Raw genomic sequence first — 23,126 nt, forward strand, 5'->3', positions numbered from 1 at the left:
GTGGCAAAAAGCAAAGCCAGTGTGATCATCTTAAGCTTAAGGACATTCATTTGGAGCATTTACTACTGAATAACAAAGCTAAATGTTAGATTGTGGTTAGTCTTGTGTAAATTTTAACAATCAGGAATTATCCAAAATCTCAGTATTTTTTCTTCTTGTGCTGGCTATATGTGTCTTTATGTTTCTTTTACCCTAACAAGTCTCTTAGGTGAAAATGTATGTTATGTACTTTTCTACACAAATTATTTTTTTCTGCTTATCATGGTATTATTTAATGCCTTTAACTATTTCATTAATGATCTTTACTACCTCAGGTCAGCATCAGGGAATGTTAGGCAATTTTTTACATTTCCACAAGATAGGGTTACATGGAAGATATGGACCAAGGTGAGATTCAGAGATCTGTAAGGAACATATTAAGAGATCAAAGGATTGTGCACTTGTATTTTTAGTAAGCTGTTGCTAGTAGCCTTGCTGTGGCATTTTCTAGATGTGAAAGAATAGAATTTGAGTTTTCTGAAGGTTTAGTTCTCAGGTATATCATAGTTCTATAGCCTATGTTAGAAAAAGATTTCCATAAGGCAGTAGCTGAGGTCACTTTATTGCCTGCCAGGGTGCCATGGAATTGGTAGACTATTTTAGAAATCAGTGTTTGTGGATGTTGCAATGTTATAGTTTAGCTTTCATGATGAATGTAAAAGTATGCCTAAACTACATGACTTGATGGAATATGGATACAGTCCTTCAAACTGAAGGGGTTACTAAATTTTCAGAATGCATATATCTGTCCATTTTTGTTTCATCTGTGTTATTTGCTTTGATTTTTATTTTGCTGTTCTTTATCTCTGAAGCCATACTATTGAATCACTGAGCTGGGTGATAATGGCACGGTGACAGCGCAAGCAGCTCAGTCATATTATCCTCTATATTGCTGGCATTTGAATTAATGTTTGTCTGTCTTTCAATGCCTTAATGAAAAAAGATAATTTACTTATTAAATGAGATAATTAGACTCCATAAGACACATGCCTCCTGCAAACCTGTAATCATTACCCAGCAAGGACATCATCCTAAGAAAAGGTAAAACTATTTTAACATGTGTCTTTGTCACATTTTCCAAGAATCATAAAATACCATGTTGGAAAGGACCTCACAGATCATCTGGTTCAACCTTTCTTGGCACCCTGTCCAGCTGAATCTCAAAAGTGTCCAATGTTGGGGAATCCACCACTTCCCTGGAGAGATTATTCCAGTGACTGATTGGTCTCATTGTGAAAAATTTTCCTCTTGCCTCCAATCGGAATCTCCCAGGATTAACTTGTACCCATTACCCCTCATCTTTTCTATATGACTCCTTGTAAAAAGGGAGTCTCCATCATCTATCTAGTGCCCCATTAAATACTGAAACATGGTGATAAGGTCTCCCCTAAGCCTTCTCTTCTCAAGGCCGAACAAACCCAACTCTCTCAGCCCTTCCTCATACAGCAGGCTTCCCAGGCCTTTGATCATCTTTGTGGTCCCTCCCTAGACCCTCTTCAGGCTGTCCACATCTTTTTTGTATAGTGAGGACCAAAACTGCACACAGTATTCCAGTTGTGACCTGACAAGCACTGAGTGAGATAATGACTTCTTTATCTCTGCTGGTGCTGCTTTTGTTGATGCAAACCAGAATCCTGTTGGCTGCCTTTGCAGCTGCAGTGCTCTGTTCACTCATGTTGAGCTGGTTGTCCACCAGGACCTCCAGGTCCCTTTCCTCAGAGCTGCTCCCCAGTTGGGTAGATTCCAGCCTGTCCTGCACTCCTGGATTATGTTTTTCCAGATGCAGGACCTTACACTTGTCCTTGTTGAACTTCATAAGGTTCTTGTTAGCCCACTCTTACAGCATATTCAGGTCTTCATAGGTACAGACTGGGCAAACAATACGAATACAGGCTGGGCAATGAGTGAATTGAGAGCAGCCCTGCAGAGAAGGACTTGGGGGTATTAGTGGATGGAAAACTGACTGTGAGCCAGCAATGTGTGCTTGCAGCCCAGAAAGCTGACTGCATCCTGGGCTGCATCAAGAGAAGTGTGGCCAGCAGGTCAAGGGAGGTGATTCTCCCCCTCTACTCCGCTCTCGTGAGACTCCACCTGGAGTACTGTGTCCAGCTCTGGGGTCCCCAACATTAGAAGGACATGGACCTGCTCGAGTGGGTCCAGAGGAGGCCACTAAGATCATAAGGGGGCTGGGTCACCTCCCTTATGAGGACAGGCTGAGAAAGTTGGGGTTGTTCAGCCTGGAGAAGAGAAGGCTCCAGGGAGACCTTATAGCAGCCTTCTGGTACCTAAAGGGGTCTACAGGAAAGGTGGAGAGGCACTCTTTACCAGGGAGTGCAGTGATAGGATGAGCAGGGATGGTTTTAAACTGAAGGAGGGTAGATTTCAATTAGAAACAAGGAAGAAATTCTTTACCATGAGGGTGGTGAGACACTGGCACAGGTTTCCCAGAGAAGCTGTGGCTGCCCCCTCCCTGGCAGTGTTCAAGGCCAGGTTGGACGGGGCTTTGAGCAACCTGGGCTAGTGGGAGGTGTCCCTGCCCATGGCAGGGGGTTGGAACTAGAGGGTCTGTAAGGTTCCTTCCAACCCAAACCATTCTGTTGTTCTTTGATTCCTGCAGGGAGGCTCTCCCTTCCAAAGCGTTCATTTCCCCACTCAGCTAGGTATCATCAGCAAACTTTATCAGGGTACACTTGATCCGATCATCCAGATCACTTATGAATATATTAGACAGCATTGGACCCGATATCAATCTCTGGGGGACCCCACTTGTGCCAGGTTGCCATTTTGAAAAGGAGTTATTTTCCACCACCCTCTGGGTGCAGCCTGTCAGCCAGTTCCCCACCCACAGCACAGACACTTGTCTAGACCATAATGCATCAGTTTCTCTGGGAGGAGGCTGTGGGGAACCGTATCAAAAGCCTTGGAGAAATCCAGGTAGACACTGTTCACCACTCACTCCATGTTATCCGAGCAGGTTACTTTGTTGTAGAAGGCAATCAGGTTTGTCAAACACAATTTGCCCTTGGTGAATCCGTGCTGGCTTTTCCCAATCATGTGCTTCATTTGTCTTGTGATAGTCCCAGGAGGATTTGTTCCATAACTTACCCAGGTATTGAAGTAAGACTGATGGGCTTGTAATTTCCTGGATCCTGCTTTAAACCTTTCTTGTAGGTGTGGGTGACATTAGCCGTCTTCCAGTCTTCTGGCACATCCACTGTTTCCATGATTTTTCAAAGATTATGGAGAGTGGCCTCCTGATGACATCGGCCAGCTCTCAACTGCCCCGGGTGGATAACGTCAGAGTCCATAGATTTGTAGTGGTCAAGTTCTTGTAATAATTTGCATACCAGCTCTTCCTTCACTGACAGTGGGTCTGTGTTTGCATCAACCTGGATTTTTCTTCCCAAGGCCTGGGGCCCAGCAGTGCTGGTAGAGACAGAGGTGAAGAAAGTGCTGAGAATGTCTGTCTTTTCAGTGTTGTTGGTGACTAATTCACCTCTCCTGTTTAACAGCGGGACAGTATTTTCCTTCTGTTTCTGCTTGTTGTTTATGTACCTGAAGAACCCTTTCTTGTAGTTTTTGACGTCTCTTACCAATTTCAATTTGAGCTGATCTTTTGCTTTTCCAGCTGCATCTCTGCATGCCCTGGCAATGACCTTGTAGTTCCTAATGGGTATTTGTCTGCTTTTCTATCTCTGATATGCTTCTCTCTTGGTTTTGAGCAGACTCAGAAGCTTGAAGTTAAGCCATGGTGGTCCCTGGTTCTGCTTACTTCCCTTACCTTTAAAGGGGATTAACTGTTTTTGTGCTTCCAGGAGAATGTTCTTGAAAAACTCTCAGCACTTGATAGCTCCTTTATCCTCCATGGAGGCTTCCCACGGAATCCCTCCCAACTGAGCTCTGAGCAAGCTGAAGTTGGCTCTTCTGAAATCTAAAACCTTTGTCTTAGTACTAACCTTCCACGTGCTCAGCAGGATCCCACACTCCACAATATTGTGATCACTACAGCCGAGTCTATCAGTAACCAAGATACTACAAAGCAGGTTTTCTTTGTTTGTGAGTAACAAGTCCAGCAGTGCCTCATTCCTGGTTGGCACATCTAATATTTGTATGAGGAAGCATGAGTGAGAGCACAGCGCAATCACAGCAGAACCAAGGAGAAGTCTGTAGGAAATGTTATCCTTGAAGAGTGTACAAGGTTCTATCTGCCTCACCCTCATAAAGACACACATACACTGAAGTATCATCCAGTCTGTCTGGAGCATTCTCAAGCAAAATCTATAGTTAAGGCGATTTCATTCTGTTCTTAGATAGGTCATTACAGTACTTCTCTGCCTTTCTAATTCCAATTTCCCCTCCCCCCCAAATCTAAATCCTTTTGGCTACAAATGAAACCCAGTTTTTGAATAATTACTATGGGAAGCTTACTATCCTGTTTATAGCATTCTTTCCCATATTTGAGATTCACCAGTGTGCCTCACGTTCACTTTTTCCTCCTAAATTTGGGGTTTTTTTCAAACTTGCTATCATTCTGATTTGGGGAAGAGCAGATACCTAAAAGCTGACAAAGTTCCATGAAAAATATGATGCCCTAACCTAGATGCTGTTTTTCACTGTTCTTATCAGTGGCAAGTAAACCAGAATACTTGTTTTTTTCCAATTTGCAATCAGCAAATGGAGAATGGAGTTTAGCCTTTTAAAAATAGCTTTGTGTTACAGTCCTGCTCACTCTGTGATCCATGATAATCCCCAGATCCTTTTCTGCAGTAGTGCTACAGGGATTATTCTTTACTTGATATCTGTGCATCTGATTTCTCCATTTGGAGAGCACTACACTGTAACATTTATTGGACTGGATTTTTTTTGATCGTTGTTCTGATTGATGAAAGTCATTTTGCATTTTAAGGGTTTTCTACAAAGAATAAAAATGAATGGCTTCCTCATTCCTGCTGACAGGAAAAGGCAGTTCATCAGTGCAGTTTTGGAGCCAGGCTGGCCTGGCTTCAGGTCATTCTGTGCCTAAGATTTTGGACTGAGTTGAGTTGGTAGTTTGCCTTTATATAGGCTCACCATCTTAGAAATGCTTAGAGCTTGCTTAAAAGCGTGATGCGCGACACTAAGCAGTAGTTAGCCAGTGGGAACATCTTCAGTATTGCTCAGTCTGTGTAAGTGAAGCAGGAAGGAAAGATCTTTCTCCTGACATGTTATCCAGCTTGGCCAGGCTTGACACCTGTTTGGGGTTCTTTCAGAAGACAGCGATGGCACAGTTTGGAATTAGAGGGTTTTTTTGGTCACAATTTCTTGATGAGTGTATCTACTGAGCTCTCTGAATTCATGATGCCTATCAAACTTTGTGATCACCTGCTTTCCTGCAGTATCTAAGTAGCCTAAATAGTTGGGTTTGGGAAGACACAGGGTTCATGGTGACATCCTTCCAGGACATTACTGTTGAATTTAATTTACTAGGAGTATATTTCTGCAGTGTTTTATGCTGTCTCTTTCTGACCCTGCTTAGGTAATAGTCTGATGTGATACAGGGGTAGAGCCTGTTAGGAAATAATCTTCTTGTGTCACTCAAGATCATTAATCTGCCCTGATTTCCACTTCTTTTAAATGATATAGTGTCTCAGCAATCCTGAGGTGCTTCACTCTGAGTATTGCCGCTTTCCTGAAGTATACTATCCCACATTCTGCAGAAGGGTTACGGGTCAGCCAATAAGAATGTTATTGGGATGGAGCCCTTCCTAACCCCAGCTCTCCAGACATCTATCAGCAAAAGCCAAAAGAGCCATAGGGGTATTTTTGAACCGAAGATGCTGACTTTTTAAAATTCATAATTTATTTAGGAAAAATCAATAAGCATTACTATGAGCTAGTTTCAGTTTAAAAGAAACTGTGGAGAAATGATCGCGAGAAAATTCACATAGAGTATTCTGCTGAGACAGAGCTGTAGCAAAACACAGAAGAGTGGTTTTTTTAAAAACAAAAAAAAAACCCACACCAAAAAGGCGTAGTTGTCCTAAAGATATGTATGGTAAAAATCACAGTTTCAGATGTTAAAAATGGTAAGGTATCCACACTGAGTGTTACTGTATAGCTTGCATACTTTGGACAGTATTTCAGCTACTGTTAACAATGTACTTTAAAATGCTTGGAACAAAGGATATCAGGAATTCATGATTAGAACCATTAACAAGTGAGCGCTGCAAAAAAGACTTTACCTTTTTAGGTAATTTTTAGGTAGGAATGTATTTTATTTCCAGATCCATTACTTTGCCTTTACAATGAGAAAATAGCATGCAAGGAAAATGAGGTAGCCTCTTAGTTGGACAAGTGTGTTGAAGGCTGGTACTCTTGTCTTGCAGGGGCCATGTGTGAACCCCTGGCTCTAATTTAAAAATGTTATCACTGAATTCAATGTATCCGCTATTACACACAGCGGACTGAATCCATCCTGGCAGTTGTACCAGAGCAAACCCCTCAGCTTGTTCCATTGGGGTAATTGAAAGCAGAACGCACCCAAAGAAATACAAATAACTCAGTGTTATATTGGATTAATTTTAGTTAACTAATAAACAAGGCATGGCACTTCCACGGTTTTGTCATCCTGTTTTTAGAATAAATAGTCTTTAATTGTCTCATCTGAATATAGTATAAGCAGGCAGGAAGATTAGATATGAAACAACATTAACACATTTTTCTCTCTTTTTTGTTAATCTATGAGGTAAGCCACAATGTTGATTATTAACAGCCTCCTCTACACTGCAGAGTGGCTTCAGAGATTCTGCTAATTGGCTAGATTTGAAGCTGTTAATTATGCAGTATAGTGCACTCCATAAAGGCAGAAATGAGCATGACTTGGCTCAGTTCTCATGAGAATAAATTGTAAAAATTGGACCTCTGTTTTGTTTGAATTCTGGCTTCACAGAGGGCACAGACATTCCATACAGCAGGCTTGGCGAGGACAAATCATTTACTCCATTAAAAAGTCAGAATACGTTCATAGTAGAATCGCATACCTGGCAGAAAGCCAGGGACTCTGCAGAGGTCCAAGGCTCATTGACAGGGGGTGCTTTTCATCATTTCATCTAAGAAACTGACAAACATCTTAAATCTGAATATCTTGTAAATCATAAGGAGGGGAGTTTTTCTTTCTTCTCTGCATTCAACAACCACACTTGTATATGTCTAGAACTGCCCGCTGGCATTTTAAAGTTGCCGTCTGCCTGCTGTAGAAGAAAAAGGCATAGTCTCCAACACATGCTGCTCACCTAACATGAAGGCAAATGATATGTGAGGGTGACGGGAGGGTCGTTTAGCTTAGGCTCTCTGTCTAGGTTTTTATGTAAATGAAAGTGTTGCATAAAAAATTATGACAAGATACTTTTACCTTAGGTTTCCACCTATAAATCAAGGAATTTACAGGATTCTACTACTTCTGAAGGAAATCTGTTCATATTTATATTATTTTCTCTTAAAGTGTGAAAGCAGATAAACAAGTCATAGAAGAAAAAACAGCTCCATAAATTGGAGGTAGTTTTAAATCTTCTAGAAACATATTCAGATAAGGAGATATAATGTCAAGTGTGTGGCTTTGTAGCTCTTGCTACAAGCAGTGTAACTAGTCTTAGTCAAAAGATCCTGAAAGCAGTATTAAATGTCCGGTGTGTCACAGTGATGAAAAGTAAAATGTCATTTTGACAGTTTCTTCTAAAAGTTTAAGTGAGCTATTTAAAAGAGTAGTAAGTTTGGGACTTTGACTGTTATTTTTTAAAACTGACAGTGAAAGAAAATTACTATCTCAACCAGGGCCTTAATCCATAGAACAAAAAGGACTTTATAGTTTACCTTACTAAAATAAGCAGCATTAAATTCTTGTAACTATTTTAGCAATAAATGCATAGATTTATCTGGGTTGGGGTGGGCAGGGTTTGAAAAGCAAGAAGGGCAATACTTAAGAAAAAAAACAGTATGATACAGGCTAATGTGTAGCATTAAGTTTGTTATCAGCAAGATGTATTAAAATGGAAAAGATGAACTAACGAAGCCATCTTGTGCATGGGATTATTAAATTCACAGTTTGTTGTTGCTGATTTGTTAGTAGGTTTCAGTTATTTGAGAAAGTTCACAGAAATTCGTTTTGCAAAACTGATTATTAGATGAAATGGCCTCTGTCATTGCCACTGGAGAAATAGCTCTGAATCAGGGCTGTGTCACAAATGGAGTTAGCTGAATGATCTCAGTTCAATACCATTTACCTAACAGAATTATGAAGATGATGCTGACATAATTAATAGGTTCTGCTCAGACAAATGTGGTCCCCTGGAGATACTGGAAATTCGGTGCAGGGCTGTTCAGTTTCTTTGATCGATATGAAGAGCTTGACTCTAGTAAAGTTAGTCCTCGCACTTTTATCAGAATTACATTACTTTTATGATTTGACAAACTTCAGTCTAGTGATAGAGATGCAATTATAGAGCTGTTTAGACTTGCTCATTCTGGAAGACATTCTCCCTTAATTTATGCTTCTTAAGCAGGTTTATTTTGTTCATTTTGATGAAATATGTGTTAACTAGAATAGCATGGTAGTTAGAGATAATACAGAACTGAATCCTTTCATGTACCCTAGAAAGAATATTGTGGGTTTTAGTCAGTGTTTCATGAGTCAACAGAGGAATCAGTTTGGAAGGATCCTTCCCACCATTTTTTTCTTTTGCTTTATAATGTTGTTCATACTTGTGAGAAAATTTTCAGAACAAAAATGGTTTCAATTTTTCAAATGCAGTCAGTGAACCATATACCAGTATGAGTCAAAGACAAATTATAATACTGAGGACAGTTCTGTTATCAGATATTTAAAACAAGAACTGTTTGTTAAAAACTGGTCTCTGAATGAAAGCAATTAATTTAATGTCAGTGTTAAGATTTTCAAAAGGAAAACTGTTCCCCGGTGTAAGTTTCTGTTTTACCACTATGTTCTCAGAGCACTGTGAGAACCAAGAATATTTTTCTGTGGTGAGTCTTTATGGATGTTCACTGACACTGTGAAGTACAGAGAACTATAGCTCTCAGAGCACCAGACGTTTTTCAGAGGCATTTCTTTGGAAAGAATTTATGTTGGAATGTAAGAAATAGTTTTGCTTGTTCAGCCAGCAATGTATATGTAGTACTTTTTGTGGAACAGACCAGAATCTTAAAATATTTTTCCTGTTAAAAAGTGTCATGGGTTAGTATTTGTCTTGTGTATATAATAAACTAAATATTCATTATTTTAGGGCGAAAAAGGAGATAAAGGAGAACCAGGACCAGAAGGCATTCATGGAAGAGAGGTAAGTTGAATTATAATGAAACAGTCAAGTTACAGACTTTTGGGGGGATGGTTAAGCAATGAAATTCAGAATTTATGTAAGGAGAGTGGTGGATTTAGAAAATGTGTATGCCTGGAGAATTAACATCCACAAGATGATGAGGAAAGAAAAAGAGATGCATTGAGATGAGATGTGAGTTCTTAGGCCTTTAGGTTGGACAGCTGTGGTTAAGGATGTGGTAGGTTCCATGATATTTCTGCGGACGGCTCATGAGATAAGCAGAAACAAGTGTAGGGATTAAAGCAACACAGTGTAGATGAGAATCATTCCTGTTTGGATAATCTGCTGGAAAAGAGGGCATTTCTGGAGGCAGGGTAAATCTAGGCCTGGAGCCTTGGCTTCTGAAAAGGAAAATACACAGGCTGTTTAGACATTCCTGGGTGAGAGCCATGGGTCACTTTCTGTGCCATATGGCTCATGTGATAGAGAATTTGAGTTAAAATTTCGCTTTTTTACTCTGCCAGATTTCACTGCCTATTTAGTTAATTGGTCTGGTCCATATTGGAGGTAGAGCTTGAATCTGTGTCTGAAAATATTGGATAATCCTGATGATTGTGTTCACATTCGAACTTGAACCTGAGCTAACACTATGGACAACACCCATTAACAAATCTTACTTTTGCCTAATTTACTTTTAAATTTAAGTTTATTTTTGTATATATTAAACAAAGATGAAAGGGCAGAAAATCGGAATTTTTTTCAATGCAGTACTAACATGGGAAACCAGCATGATTTGAAGAACAAGATTAAAAAGAAGTAAAATTCAAGCCATCAGTTTTCTGTATCCCCCTCTTCTCTGCCTGACTCCTCCTTGACCTAGCTGGGGGTCAACCTGGGTTTAGTTTTTAATGCAGGATACTCTTGTCTCTCCAATTGCAAAGCACCACAGTTGAAGGCAGAATGCATCTCACAGAGGGATCTGAACCTGACCAAATTCTATGAGGAATGACTGCCATTAGGACTAGAATCCGGATACAGGATTTCGAAAAACAATTTTCCAAAGCTTATTTAAGCAACTTTGCCAAAAGAGTAAAAGTGTAAGCATTTGACACAAAAATGCTGTGACAGTCTAGTGGTGTCTGCTGAAAATGCAGTAAAACAGTCTACATAATTATGACACCTTTCATGTCATCTGGCTTTCTATGCACACTGTAAGCATAAAAATAGTGTCCCTATTTTAGGTTATTATAATTTAACGCTAGATAAATCAGGCTATTTTTGACTAATTATGGATGCGCTCCATATGAAAACATACACTATGTACTGTGCTGAAACTACATTTAGGTATTCAGAGGTATTCTCTTATACACTGCCTGTCTGTAAAGGTGAACTGTATACTTCTGTCATGCATACATATATGCTGACAGCATGGAAAAAACACATCTGTGTTTCTTTCCATAGCTCTGGGGACATTTCTGTGTTGGTCTTACACGATCTCCTTTACTACATGGGATCTTGTTCCATAAACCTTTTAGGAAGAGTAAGGTATACCGAGTATCTGGTGAACTCTGGAACATATTTGACATAGTGGCACTGTGAAAGTGTAAAATATTCTACCTATTTTGAAATATTTCCTGAACTGTTGTAATATGTCAAGAAGTGGTAGATTATCGTCATAGGAACTGTCATTAAAACATTTTGCAAGTAAAATTGCACAAGGCAATATAACATTATGTTGTTTGAATCAACACATAATTCCTTTTTAACAACACTTATATAAAATGCTTTGGATTCAGCTATCACTGTGCATGGAGATGCCAGCCATTAAGTTTAAATTTAAAGGACTGTGTATCATTGACTCTTGGTTGCTATCAGTGTCTCTCAAACTCATTCCACATATAGAAATGTAACATCTGATATTTCTGAAATAATCAAGGTAATCTGCTTACATGGGTGTAATCTGCAGGGCTGTATAAAGAAAGCCTGAAAACAGTTAAAGCTAGCAGTAATGGCTGCTGGCAGCTGTTGTCTCTGCCTGGAAGAGTGAGGGTTTCCATACTTGCAAGTGAAGAACTGGAAAATGATGACTGAACATTTTATCTTGCACAAATGGTAGAAACATATTTGAATTTATTTTAATCAAAATCAAGAAAATAGGTATCACAGAACAGTTTTGCTTGCTGATTTCTTAGCTATACAAAAAGTTCTTGCTAGAATGACAGAGGGGAAGCCAGACCTGATTTGGAGACTAGGCTTTCTGTAATGAAGAAAAGATACTTTAAAAAGTTGAATTCACTCACTGAATTCCCGTTAGCACTGGTTGTGCTAATGGGTCAGTTAATCTCATTGAGAACCAGGTTTGGATGCAGGAGCTGTGAATATGTTTAACTGCTCTGCGCATCTCCCAGTTTATCACTCCAGGAATCTGAGCCAAGATCTACAATGCTATGTCCCAGTCTGGGACATTATTCAAAATCCATCTGACAGCATGAATACTTACTATAAATACTAGTAATGTGGTTGCCATTGTTTTTAGCTTCTTAAAGAGTAGTTATAAATAACTTAATATATTATTAATGTAGTCCTCCCATGATATATATTCACATTACATTTGTAAGCAGGTATTTGTATAATATGAACAGCCAGTTTGCTTGAGCAATATCTCTATTTTATCCCTTGAGACTTTTTTAGCCACTTGACATTAATAGTTCTATCATTTGTATCACTGTAAGAAGTGGAGCTTCATAGACAAACTGTCTGAAAGAAATCCTGATAAACACAGTTTCTTCTCCATCATGCTCATATCCCATATGGAATAAGGACAAATTTGCAATACAAATATCAGTTGAAACTATCTGAGGAGTAAGATCTATGTTATATTCATACGCTTGTCAATTGAATTGAAATGGAAAGAAAATCTTTGTCATTGAAACTTTTAGACTCTTTGTGGAGTCATGTCATTTTCTCGATCAGTGGTGCAAGTAGGAAGTGAATACCATGGGATAATACCAATTAATATTTTGCTGACATAAATGAAATCCTTCAGAAAAAGTGAATACAGAAAGTTTTATCATATCTATCAGCATGTGTCGTGCTTAGCTAGGGAAAGAAAAGAGTCTTTCTTGTAAATTGTAAAAAACAGAAAAGTGTAAAAAAAATCTGAAATTAATATCTAGTATATAATCTCTACAGCATTAAACCAAGTGATTCAATAATTATTTTTTTTCTCCTGCTGGGAAAGATACCCTAAGTGACTTTTAAAAAACTTTCCTACATAAAATCGTGTTATTCTTTACATACCTAATGTCAAAGCCTCTGAAAGTTCAGTCAAAACCTCTGAAGTTCAGTGAGTAATGAAAAAAATCCCCGTTTTTCTATGGAAAGATGGAAAACATATTGGAACTTTTTATTTTTATGCTTGTGGGAAAAGATGAATAGAATATATGACAGTAAAAGTCATTTACCTTCACACCATCATGGCCTGTATCTCTAATCTTGAACTCTCTTTTAAGGAGTATTAAGGAAATATTTCGACAGGAAGGGAAGAACCCTGTTGCTTGAAAGTATGAAGTTTGTAATGATATTTAATTATATCTAGAGTCTGAGGGTTCTGTTTGGAACAAACATATAAGGAGGTAGTAGGCATTGCTCAGGATTCAGAAAATTCTAGTAGTATAGCAATTTGAAGTTTTTGAATTGTAATTAGCAAGAGAAGAGCAGTTGCAATGTTTAAAAGGACATGAGACATAAAGTGAAAAATAGTATATTGTTTGGAGCTTTGAAAACAATCTGCTAGAAAACTTATCCCAACATATACATCTGTCTCTGAAGCTGTTGTTTTAATTTAGGTTTTAAGACTGCTCTGTGGAGAAAGCGTAGTTCTGTTGTTTCACTCGTTAGAGTATTTCCAAGTTCTACTACTACTAGAATTGTTGATTTGATCTATAATAACTTGGTTGCACATTGTTGATTAGTGTGTTGAATTGTTTACTATATTTCCAGTACTTTAGATAATATGTGGTGTTCTAGGAGATTTTTACCTCATATGGGATGGAACCAGAATGCTCTAATACAGGCCAGGGAATTGTAAGTAATGAATGATGTTTTTTCAAACAGATATCTTTTAGACTGAAAAAACTGTTCTCCTCCAAAGATTATGCCAATCTTACAGCATTTTCCATTGCCACATGCATGCAGCATAGTGTAAGCTGCACAAATAGGTGCATTTCTAGTGGGCAACACTTTGCTGCAGGAGCTGCTGGAGTCCTCTGTTTGGGTTCCAGCTGATACTTGCATCGTTTCATTGGGAAGAGCACCTGTCATCAGCTGCTGGTACATTTTATCTATTTCACCTCTTTTCTGTGATGATGTATGAGCACTGTCTGCTGTCCTCCCTCTCTCTCAGAAAAATTTCAGTATATGATACAGTTTTCTCAGGCCTTGGTGAACCTGCTAGAGCATGTTAAGTCAGAATTCATCAAGTAAAGCATTAGGGCGCAAAAAGCATGTTTTACTTGGAGGGAACACTTAACATAACAAATTTCCTAATGTTCCTGAACTGTAGAAAGAGTTTTCTTATTGATAATTTCATGCAAAACTAACAGCTCAGATATTTTGGTGCTCTTTTTCAGACTTCTCTGATCAAATTCATGTCTGTTGTTATGGTAAACATTTTGTCTCAGGGTAAGAGGTTAATGCACTTCTCAGATATTTCCCAGTTGTGGATAAGTAAGTAACTGATGGCAGCTGAGAAAAGGCTGTGGGCCCTGTCTTCTAACACTACTGGCCAGGTTTGCATTGTGGTTGATATCTCTCTCTTTATCTCAATACTTTGTCGTCAGTGAGCTGTTAAACAGAACCCTGGCTCTTGATGCCCCTGGTCCCTCTGGTCTCCAGTCCATATGGAAAGCTTTCAGTCCAGTCACCTGCTGCCAGGCATCATAAGTCTTAGAAGCCTTGGCAGCTCTGCAAGAGTTTTTCAGTAAGCTTCCTCTTCTTAACCTAGCTTTCTTGAGGCTTCTGTGTTTGCTCCTAGATCAGCTCATTGTCAGTCTGCCACTGAAAGTCTTCCTCAGATTTCCCTGGCTTGTCATTCAAATCCCCCATTTGGGCTGCAGGGATTGCCAGCTAGTCAGTCTCAGCCAGAGAGGTGTCTGCTCATTTAAACTCTTACAAATCCCTTGTGTGGCTTTTAAAACCAGCTTAACATCACAGTGTCAAGGTTAAAAGCAACAGACGAGTCTGCAAGAAAATCTGATAGCAGACTCCTTTAAATTACAGGATGCTTTCGCCATCCTGTGCAAGCACCAACACACATTTCCCTTTTAATATAACCCCTGTAGGTCATATGGGAGTACACACAGAATGTGTGTACTTGGTTCGAGTTGTTGGTGTTTGAAGGACAGGTTAGATGATACTTCTAGGGGCTGGGATTCCTTCCTAGGGTAGTTCCTGAGACACTACAGGTGTATGGGATGTGATTTCCTAGCACATGCAGCAACGTGTGAATCCTCTGTTCTCTTTGTCTTCTGTCCTTTTTGCTAGTGATGGTAGTAGTACTGGTTTATAGATCATCATATTGACCCAAAAGAATTGGCTTAGGGGAAAACGTTGTTTAGTTCCCTTTTCTCTCAAAACCTTTGACTGTTCTGATCTTACCCAAATGACTGAAAACACAGGAAGTGAAAAACTGTTTCATGTTCTGGTTATACATAGCACTTCTTTCGAATGAATAAAATATTCTCAGACTTGGAAGGAACATATCTATCACATCCTAAGTAAGGTTATTTTTTCTTCACCATGGATCTTCACAGCACAGCAAACATTGTATGACACTGTTGCTGGTTTAAAAGGAAAACTGAAATAGAAAAGCTGTCACCTTTTATGCCAGTGGTGTTGGGACACCATTAGTAAAATCCCCCCCTTTGAAGAATTTGCAAAACTGTCGTCCATTTTAGAGTTTTAAAGCACAATTACTGGTTGTAATTGGTTACTTCTCCTAATCCAGTTACTTTTGTCAGTTGGCTAAGACTCCAGAAAACTAGTATCACAGAAAAGTCTGGTTAAGTATTTGTCAAAATAATGTCAATCGATATGGCAAGTTCTCCTTGAAATTCCTTCCACCAGAAGAAATACCATTGTCATTCCCTTCCAAACAAAAAATCTGCCTCTAGTTTATACTTTCCCCCATTGGCCCCAATTTTGCTGACTTTACACTTTCATTGATATTTGTGATAGACTTGTTCCAGTAATTTCTCTGTTGGTCAGCGATTTTGTTACAGTAACACCTGTCATTATATATACATGATATATATATATATAAATTTCTTATTTCTGTCATTTCTCATGTTTTTATCTTCTTAGCCTTGAGTTGGCCTTATTACATGCATATCCTAATGTTTACTTTACATTTTGCATCCATAGAGGAACCATAATATAAGTTTATTCTGACCTGTAAAAAGACCAGGCTGTAGTCCTTCAGAGGAGAAAAAGTACCAGCTGAAGACTGTTCATTAACTTGCAAATGTATATTATTATACTGCTTCCAAAAAGCTAGAATTAATTTGGGGTAGAATTCAATAATTCATTTACCCTGTTATGAGAGCTGCTGGAATTTTTGCTCAGTTCTTGAATTTCTGGCAAATCTAGTAACAGACTCCTTAGATCAATAGAAATTAGTTTGCTGTTTTCAAAACTGACCTCATTCTCCTACAATACTGCAGAAAATAAGCTTTTCTAATTTAAGGCTTAATCTAAAATCATCCAAATTATATCTGCTTAGATAGCCACATCCATTTCACTGAAGCATCCTGTTCTGGTCTCTGCCAGAGACAGGATACTGTACTGTACTGCACTAAAAGGGGCTACAGATTTGACTTAGCACAGGAATTCTTAGTTCTTATGTCATTTCAGAGACAGTCAGCAGCAGCTAAACCTCTCAGCAGCTTTAAAAGGGTGCCTGTAGGGAAGAATAGGCATGGTGCAGTACAAGATGTGTTTTTCCAAGCTTTCACTATGTCTGGAACTTACTAAGATGATAATATTTTTAGAAGATACATAATGTTTAGAAGAACAAGAATTACTTCTAAAATGGGATAACCTTTCAAGCATTTTTTTTTTTTTTCTGATACTACTTTTTTTTCTTGGGCTCGTGAGCTGAAAAGAAAAGCTAATTCTACCATTTTAAAATAAATATTTTATATAAAAACCTTCCTGGGTCCTCAGAAATGCTGCTTCAAACACTGTAAGGCTTGTTGTCAAGTATGTAGTGTCCTTTTTATATGAAGTCGACTTCTGTGGTCATCATCTCTGCAGTAGCTGTCAAACTGCATACATCACTGAAGTGCACTGCAGGAACTCTAGTAAAAGCTTTAAATACACCAATTAGAAAAAAATTAGGTTCATAGTTTGACAGTGCATGGCTTAGGTTCAGTACCTTTCATCTGCAGTTGTCCTTTCTGTTCAGCAAAGACACACAGAGATACAGCACCGTCTGAGGAGTTGCAATTTTTTTTTTACCTTTATCTGTTCTCTTCTGTAAATATACAGCCTAAGAGCTAATTCTTAAACTCAAACGTATTGTTCCATTGCTAACTTGGTAATACTGATTTTGAACTAAATCCATACAGTTTGCATACCCTAAAATGGCTTCTTAGAATATGGAGTGGTTGTGTTTTTCAGTCTTTCAGAAGGAGGTGAAAAGTAAAATGTGGTAAATGGAGACAATATTAAAACTATGTCATAAATATGCAGATTGTAAAAAGAAAGCAATTTTTTGGCTTGGTTTTTGAATCCATCTGCCTATTACATTTTTTAAGTTCAAACAGCAAAACTACTTCTGATTTAACTATTACATATTTGGCAAGCTTAATAAAGGACAAATCAAAGCTAAATCAGGGGTATTTACAACAACCACAAATTTAATCCAAAGTGGGTACTTAAATGCTTATATAGTTCTAAATGATGTTCCTTCCAGATGGTGAATTAATGTAATTTTAGCAGGAAGTGAAGTTGCACAAATATGCAGTATTTAGAACACTCACTGATTTAATGTTTCTGTACCCACCAAGGCACAGATGTTACTTATCATTTTTGTGCCAGTTGTCTCTTTCCAGTTATTGCAAACTGAGGAAGAGAGCTTGCAAGGGCAAAAAGGGGGCTGGGAAGAACTTAAGTTAGTAAACCCTAATTCAGGTGAATTAGGGTAAACAAATCTTTTCTGTCCTCAACCTGTTTAACCTCCACAATAATAATGATGGTGGCCTACTTGTGGAGTGTCTCTTTATACTTCAGTCCCGTATTGCCTACATTATTGCCATTTGGTTTCTAAGTAAGATCTTTGAACCTGTAGAGCTGTCTGACTTACAACATACATGCTCTCCTGTTGCATACCTCTAAAGCAAAGATCAGAGGGAAGGCACAAGACAAATTGCTTGGCTTAAACAAAAAAGAGTTCCTGGTAGGTGGGTCCAGCATCAGAATTAAGTTCATTCCTCACTGCAGAATGGCTTAAATTTGTTGGGCATATTTCAAAACCTCTCGCTTTTCCATGTGTTTTACAGCAAGCAGAAGACAACAAAGATAATGTGCTGGGTGCTGAAGATTCTTTTTTGGATGCTTCTGATGAGACACGTTAGTGGAAGGGCTGTATTGTAGATATGGTAGAGGGTAGATTCAGACTAGCTATAAAGAGGACATTTTTTATCATGAGGATGGTGAAACACTGGCAAAGGTTGCCCAGAGAGGTGGTAGATGCCCCATCCCTGGAAACATTCAAGGCCACTTTGGATGGGGCTTTGAGCACCCTGATCTAGTTGAAGATGTCCCTGCTTATTGCGGGGGGATTGGACTAGATGAACTTTAAAGGTCCCTTCCAACCCAGACCACTTTGTGATTCTGTGATTGTGAAATTGCTGCGTATGCAATGTGTAAGATTAGGCAATAATATCTGCTTCACCAGCTGAAGGCAGAACTAAAGAGGGAGGTATGAAGAACTTGATTATTTCTCTAATTGCATTTTCAAATACTCGTGAAGATTGAAGTGTTGGAGGATGTGCAGCAGCTCTAAGCTGTACCCTGATGTAGCTCACTAGCTTAAGCATTGCTACTTGAAATGGAATCCACAGCTCTCTGTCTAACTCTGCCTCTTTCCCAATTTTGGCAGAGGTTGAGTGAATGTACTTAGCACTTTCTCTAGTATTTTATTTTATCTTTGTCAGCCATGCAAGACACAGACCTACTGGGACTGCAAAGGAACTTTGCATTTCTGCATGCTATTTGGCATAATGAGGCACAATCAAGTAGATAGTTTGGCTTTGTATGCTTAATTATGTGTTGAAGACACATGCGGTCTTCAGTAGATGTTTCTTTGTTCACAAGGTAATGAAAATAAAGAATTATGAGATAGTATTACTAATAATGTGATAATATTTTATAGCTTAGTTGGTTAGTATATTATATTAGTATATTATACTAATTCACAGCACTACAGGAATTTGACCAACACTTTCCACAGATGACAACAAATAAGCATTTTTGTTCTTTACCCAGGGACTAAAAGGTGACCCTGGTACTCCCGGTGTGGTTGGTCCTAAAGGAGAAAAGGTACTTTTTTTATCTGTAAGGTTGTATTTATATGTGAGTGTGCATGATATTTCTTCAATATTGAACATACTGCTTTAACTATGTGTGATGAACACCCACTGCTGCCATTTATGTAGCTTAAGGGTTGAAAGATGTGAATACAGACTAACTGTAAATGTGGAAGACGGGTACGCTTTATCACAGCAAATTTTGAAAGGAATTCAGAGCAGGAGCCTAAATTTGATGTTATGAATTGCCCTCTGGGTGCTCTCATTTGCTCCCATGGACTGAACCTGAAGGTCTCACAGTGTGATTTGTACCTCAGTGACCGAATTCTGTGACCATTTTACAGTCAGATGTCTTTACATATGTGAGCTGTCACACTGACTTCAGTGGCCACCTTGTGCATGTAAGCTGCAGCTTGTAATTTAACATATGCAAATGTGTTTTGAAGGATTGCTTTTTTAAAGCTGTGATTCATTTATGCAGAAGCCTGTCATTTTTTTATCATTTAACCTGTGGTGAACTGTGTGCATCTATGCCATTACTTAAAAAGAATATTGCTTTACTCATATATTTTTGTAATCAGAGCATGTTTGATGATTATACTGAATTTACTTCTGCAGTGGTGCATTTCCTCTAAAAAACCTAGAGGTTAAATATGTATAACTAAAGAGATGATTGATTTTCTTACTCTCCTGTTTTAACTAGGGAGATGCAGGACCTCCAGGACCAACTGCCTTGAGTGTAAGTACATGTAAAACAAAAACAGACAAAACGAAATCACTAAGGAATGTTTCAGGTTTTAGCTTATTTGCAATGTAAATACTTTCCTTATTAAATTTAAGAGACAGGTCCCTCTCTTTAGAATGCCTCTGCCTTTTCGATATGAATTGTGAAGTAGGAAAAAGGGCATTTTAAAAATATAAAGAAAATAAGCACATTTAAAACATCTTGTTAGCATTTGGTGGGAAACAAGAATATTGGGGTTTTATTCTGTACATAAATAGTGCAGGCTGGTTAAAGTGAAAGAATTCCCTTTCTATTTTTAGTGAAAAACATTTTTCAGTAAAAGCTTGCAAAACTAATTAATGCTTTTTAATATATTGTAAATATTCCATTGTCAGGTTATTTTATTAAGTACTTAGTTATGAGTGTCATGCTGTATGTATGACACAGTATTATATATATAGCATGCATATGTTCAAAATTGACATACCGGACCCTATTTTCATAAAGTTAAGTATGTGGGGATGCATCCAGCAGCCAGATAGATGTGAGGCTGCCACAGCTCCTTGCCCTCGGGTCCAACTGGTAGTGGGGCTGAGCATACAGTTCCAATATGCACACAGACACACATACAACACATACAGAAGGTCTGGCCACACAGGTCAATACAGATGGACAAACTGAGCGCTCACACAAACACAAACAGAACTGACAGCCTCTTCCTGTTACCTTCTCTGGCTGATCATGATGATGGTCTGGTACTGGGAAATATATACATATATACAACGTGCATCCCTCTAGTAGCTGAGCTGACACGCAACCTATCTAGTAGATGCCCCTGCTCCTGGTCTTTCCAGTTACTGGCACCTGGACATTCAACCCCCCTGAGACTCACAGCCCCATTCCAGTTGCTGGTGCAAACCTGCTCACTCCCAGACACCTGCGCAAAAACAGGCATGTACACACACACCACACACACACACACATACATATTTTCCCCTGGCTTCCAGGTCATTTTGTCTACTTTCCAGTCAGTCCAGCTTGATATTCACTGTTGATCGCGCACTCACAAGCCTGCACTCGCTCCATTTGTTAGTACTACAAAAGCATAGACCGTTTTCTTTAATGAAACACGTCATATGCTTCTGATTCCTTGCATTACACAATAATGCTGCTACTGATAAGAAAAATAATTTCAGTATTGGCTTAATTATAGCCCATTTAAATTTTGGTGATTGGAGATGTGTAATAATATTTAAGAGTAATATATGCTTCAGTATGAAGCATTCTCTACCCAGAAAAAGAGGTTGCAAAATTCTTGTCACGCAGAATAGAAAATTGTTTAGAGTTTGTCCTTTCAAGCACTTGCATAGTTACATGTTGGTGTCATGGTCTTGCCATCTATGCGATCTTTTTATCTTACATAATGACAAGATATGCATAAAAAACACAGACTGGAAAAGAAAAATAAATGTAACATTATAAAGATGGAAGATCACTTACAAGATTCTTATGAAGAATGATATTTCACTAAATTAGATTTTTTTTAAGGTTTCTACAATTCTCAGAGGAAAAAAGCAGACAAGTATCTTCCTTTCCCTTTTTATAGAAAAACTGTGTATCAGACTCAAGAAGTTGCAAATTTGGTCACTTATTCATTTATTCCCTTTCCTGTAATTTATCTGCAAAAAAGAATATGGGAGGTCAGAAATTTCTATCATGTATTAAAGAAAGACTTCTTGAGTATGGATCGAGCAGTTTCTTTGTGAGGATCTGGCACATGACTTTGGACCAGAAAAGAGAATTGACCTGAGTATTAGTTGTATTCTGGCTAGATAGTGCCATAGAGATGGTGAAAGATGTTTTTAATTTCCTTGCAATGATCTGTGCCTCAAGCATGTATGAAGCCTGAAGAGAAATATCCCCAAAACTTGCCAAGGCAAGTTTTGCTTCATAAAAGTAATAAATTCTGTCTGAATCGACGTGATTTTTCTCACAAATTGAAATGAGAAAGCTCCCCATTAAGGACAGTCCACTTGGGTAAAAACGATTGAGAGTGGTGCAGAAGTGCATGGCAAAAATGAAAACAAAGACAAAAGCTCCCAAATACCCAGGCTTTAGTTCCACAGCATGAATTGCTCTTCCCACAGACTTTGTGTTATGAACTAATTCTACACTATTCATATTATTCACATAATCCTAAGTAAACTTCATAAAAACTATCATTCATAGTGTAAATTATTATACATTGTCTTTTCACTCTCATTTCCAAGACCATAGCAGCAAGGATCTTCATTAGATCTGACAAACACTGAAGGATGTAATGAGAGACCCATACCATAAAAATAAATTCTACTCCAAGATTTCAAAATTAAGTGGCCATGTTTTATGGTACTTGTTTTTTGATTAGGAAATCTAAATATCTGGTATCTTGATTTCCTGGAGACAAATTAGTACTGTGTCCCGAGATCAGTGTCTGTTTGTTACAGTTCATGCCTTGCTAGAGGTAAACAGGGCCAGTTTTTTTCAGCTATTGAAAGACTTAACTGTTAAATATTTTTAGTAAACAACCTCGAATCTAGTATTATTACTGCAGTAGATGGAGTAGATCTTGCTTCAGATAGATTCTTACAGGCCTTAAAGGGGTCATTGAAATAGAAATAGCATACTTCTGAACATAAGACACAGGAAAGGGAATTGAGAATGTCTGTTTTCTGTGTGCTATAGGACCATAGAATGGTCTTTGAGCATTTCTTGTGTAAACGATGAAAGAATAAATACATCCATTCTGATAGCAGCACCTAGATATGTTAGGCCCATTTCAAACGCATTCATTGTCTTTGGTTGCAGTTGTGGACACTTAGATTTCCTAAGAGTCATACTCGGAGGTTAGTATGATACCCAAAATCGGAAGCTGTTTTCAAGTTGACTGAGCTTACTCCTTCTTTATCTTAAGTAATTCATAAAATGGACTGTCAAAGAATTACTTTTCTTTGATTATAAAATGTTGTGCAAATGTTTCAGTTCCGTTGGTTCATGCATAGCAAGATGCCTCTGCGTTGGTACATGCACTGATGGTAGTCTTCGCACTTTTTTAAAGGAAACATTTAAATTTTAGGAAAGCAGACACGAGTCTTCAGAGGGATGTTACTAACTGACATACTGAAACATTTTTTTGTGTAGCTGCTAACTGAGAGAAGAGACAAGAGTGAGTGTGAATTGGTTTAGAGGTTTGAAGACAGATTACAACACCGCGGGAATATATGGCCCAGCAGGAAGGCTTTCTCTCTCTGCCACTGTAAATAGTTATGCGTTTCTGTTGGCAAGAGCTAAAAGAAGATGAATGACATGAATGGTGGTGGTTCGGGGAAAATCCAGTCTTCAGGGTTGTTTTATTTGTGTGACTTCTGTGTGGCCGTGACTCTTATGATATGTAATCATGAAAGGAAGATGTTGTATCTCACTGTG

The 23,126-nt window shown here is 38.4% G+C and overlaps 1 protein-coding gene across 9 annotated transcripts in view; it reads left to right on the plus strand.

The window, feature by feature from the left end:
- COL19A1 (collagen type XIX alpha 1 chain) overlaps window positions 1-23,126 on the plus strand; it is a 211,153-nt gene that overhangs the window by 91,728 nt on the left and 96,299 nt on the right. For 8 of the 9 annotated variants that reach the window (XM_074895826.1, XM_074895830.1, XM_074895833.1 and 5 more), the window contains 3 exons: window positions 9,315-9,368; window positions 18,897-18,950; window positions 19,641-19,676. In XM_074895826.1, coding sequence (XP_074751927.1) covers window positions 9,315-9,368; window positions 18,897-18,950; window positions 19,641-19,676 — 144 coding nt within the window. The remainder of the gene's footprint in view (window positions 1-9,314; window positions 9,369-18,896; window positions 18,951-19,640; window positions 19,677-23,126) is intronic. The other variant, XM_074895832.1, reaches the window with a different exon arrangement.

Source organism: Athene noctua, chromosome 1 (assembly GCF_965140245.1).
Source record: "Athene noctua chromosome 1, bAthNoc1.hap1.1, whole genome shotgun sequence".
NCBI lineage: Eukaryota > Metazoa > Chordata > Aves > Strigiformes > Strigidae > Athene > Athene noctua.